General features: G+C 39.1%; 1 protein-coding gene across 1 annotated transcript in view; it reads right to left on the bottom strand.

Moving 5' to 3' along the window:
* Positions 1-1,859, bottom strand: part of LOC102197157 (microfibril-associated glycoprotein 4-like) — a 74,328-nt gene that overhangs the window by 70,771 nt on the left and 1,698 nt on the right. Inside the window, exons 3-5 of the mRNA XM_005725950.1 lie at positions 902-1,099; positions 421-517; positions 43-210 (exon numbers count right to left, since the gene is read on the bottom strand). Coding sequence (XP_005726007.1) covers positions 43-210; positions 421-517; positions 902-1,099 — 463 coding nt within the window. The remainder of the gene's footprint in view (positions 1-42; positions 211-420; positions 518-901; positions 1,100-1,859) is intronic.

Below are 1,859 nucleotides of genomic sequence, written 5' to 3'. Positions count from 1 at the left end.
AAAAAAAAAAGTTCTTATAAAAGAGAGAACAAAAAGTCCCACCTGCTGCCCCTTTGATGAAACTTCCCAGGTTTAACTTATATCCATCTGACTCTGGGCCAACAGAGAAGGAGGAGTAATGGGCAAAGACCTTCTGGCCTTCAAAATCTTCCATGTCGACCTTCAGCTCATAGTTCTTGCGTTGGGTTAGCAGATGCATTGTCTCCAGGCCTGGGAAGATAAAACAGTGAGCAAGTGTGATCATCTGAAATAAACTGTTTTAGACAAATTTGATGAGTTTGAGCCGATGTTATTGTTGTTAAGAAAGGAGAAAATGTACAATAAAATAATTTAATAACAGTAAGGTTTATTGACTACTCAAAATACGATCAATCAGAAGTAAAGGCAAATTTAATCCGAAAAAAGAACGATGAATTTTACCCAGCCAGTACTCTCCAGCAGCGCTCCCAAATCCGGTTTTGTAGTGCTCCCACTTCTTGAAGAAGTTCACTGTGCCATCTTGTCTTCTCTGAATCACCTGGATTTAACAGAAGTTTCACACAAACTGTCAGTAAAAGGCAAATTATAGACCCCCCCAGCAAAAGGACTCCTTTTAGCTTTGCTAACTTCACACAAGGTAACTAAAACTAAAAGGTCTTCTGGTGCTTCTCCCTTACCTTTAGATTTAAATATATCTGTGTATAGAGATGATCCTTGAATAAAACCAGTCACCCATGAGCATAAAAAGATATTTAATACAAAATTCTGACTGTGTTAAACATGAATTTTTGAGCCAAGATGTGTGAAGCAGTTCATAAAGTTAAAATAGGTAAGTTCTGGCCAGATCTCTTTATCTCTTATTTCAAGATCAAATTCAGAAGAGGTAGATTAGTTTGGAAAAAGAGGGCTGAGCAATCCTCACCGTCCATTTTTCTGCTGAGTTGTCGATGTCGTCTTTGCTCATGTCACAGTAAACCTGCACAGGAGAGGTGGAGCCAGCTGGATAGATGGTGTATACTCCATCCACGCCTGCACCACCTCTGTAGATGTCACTACAGTCTGTGGGCAGAGGGGATTGATAAGCTGCTGCAGGCAGCAGCACTGCAAACACAAGTCTGATCTACAGCAAAGAAAAAATAATGTCTGTTAAGGTTTGTACCAGGATCATGCACATTACAGATGATACCTTAAGCTTTTAACATTTTCATAACACAAGGAGGCAAGCGGTTTTTAGTGCAAGTGCTAGTGCAAGGTTTTTCTGGAGCTAGTTTAAAGATGAAATGATTTTCATAGTATTAACCCTCAAACTGCACTGAAGATATATTTATTTGTCATGTTGTGTGGACTTATTTGATATCATATTAGTTGAAGATTTGGTGTGAAGTACACAGAGACTTTACCAGGAGAAATTATGGTTGCTGGGATTAGGCCTGTAATCTGTTAGTCATGAGTCAAGCTCTATTATCTCTATATTTGATTGCTTGGCTCTCAGGTGGTGCTGAAGAGATCTGTCCTCTCTCTATCTCTAGATCCTCAGTTAATGAGTGCTCTGCTCCTGCAGTAGACTTGACTCTACTTCTCTACTTTGCCGTCTCTAATTTTATTGGAGAAGGTGGCAGTGATGCAATTTAATGATCTTGCTGGAGTAAATATGCAGTGCAAGGCTGTTTGACACAGTTTTAAAATGGCTATGATTCTCCACAAATTTGCTCAATGGTTGTGTCTCGGACAGAGATGGGTACTTGAAAAAAGTAATCTGATTACTTTTTTTCAAGTAACGAGTAAAGTAAGGGATTACTATTGCAAAAACGGTAATTAGATTACCGTTACTTTCCCGTAAGCACGCTGCGTTACCACGTTACTAAAACCGTGATTTTTTT

Source organism: Pundamilia nyererei, unplaced genomic scaffold (genome assembly GCF_000239375.1).
Source record: "Pundamilia nyererei isolate P.nyererei 1_Seehausen unplaced genomic scaffold, PunNye1.0 scaffold00017, whole genome shotgun sequence".
NCBI lineage: Eukaryota > Metazoa > Chordata > Actinopteri > Cichliformes > Cichlidae > Pundamilia > Pundamilia nyererei.
Note: the sequence above shows the minus strand (reverse complement) of the source record. Positions and strands in the feature narration are given on the sequence as shown.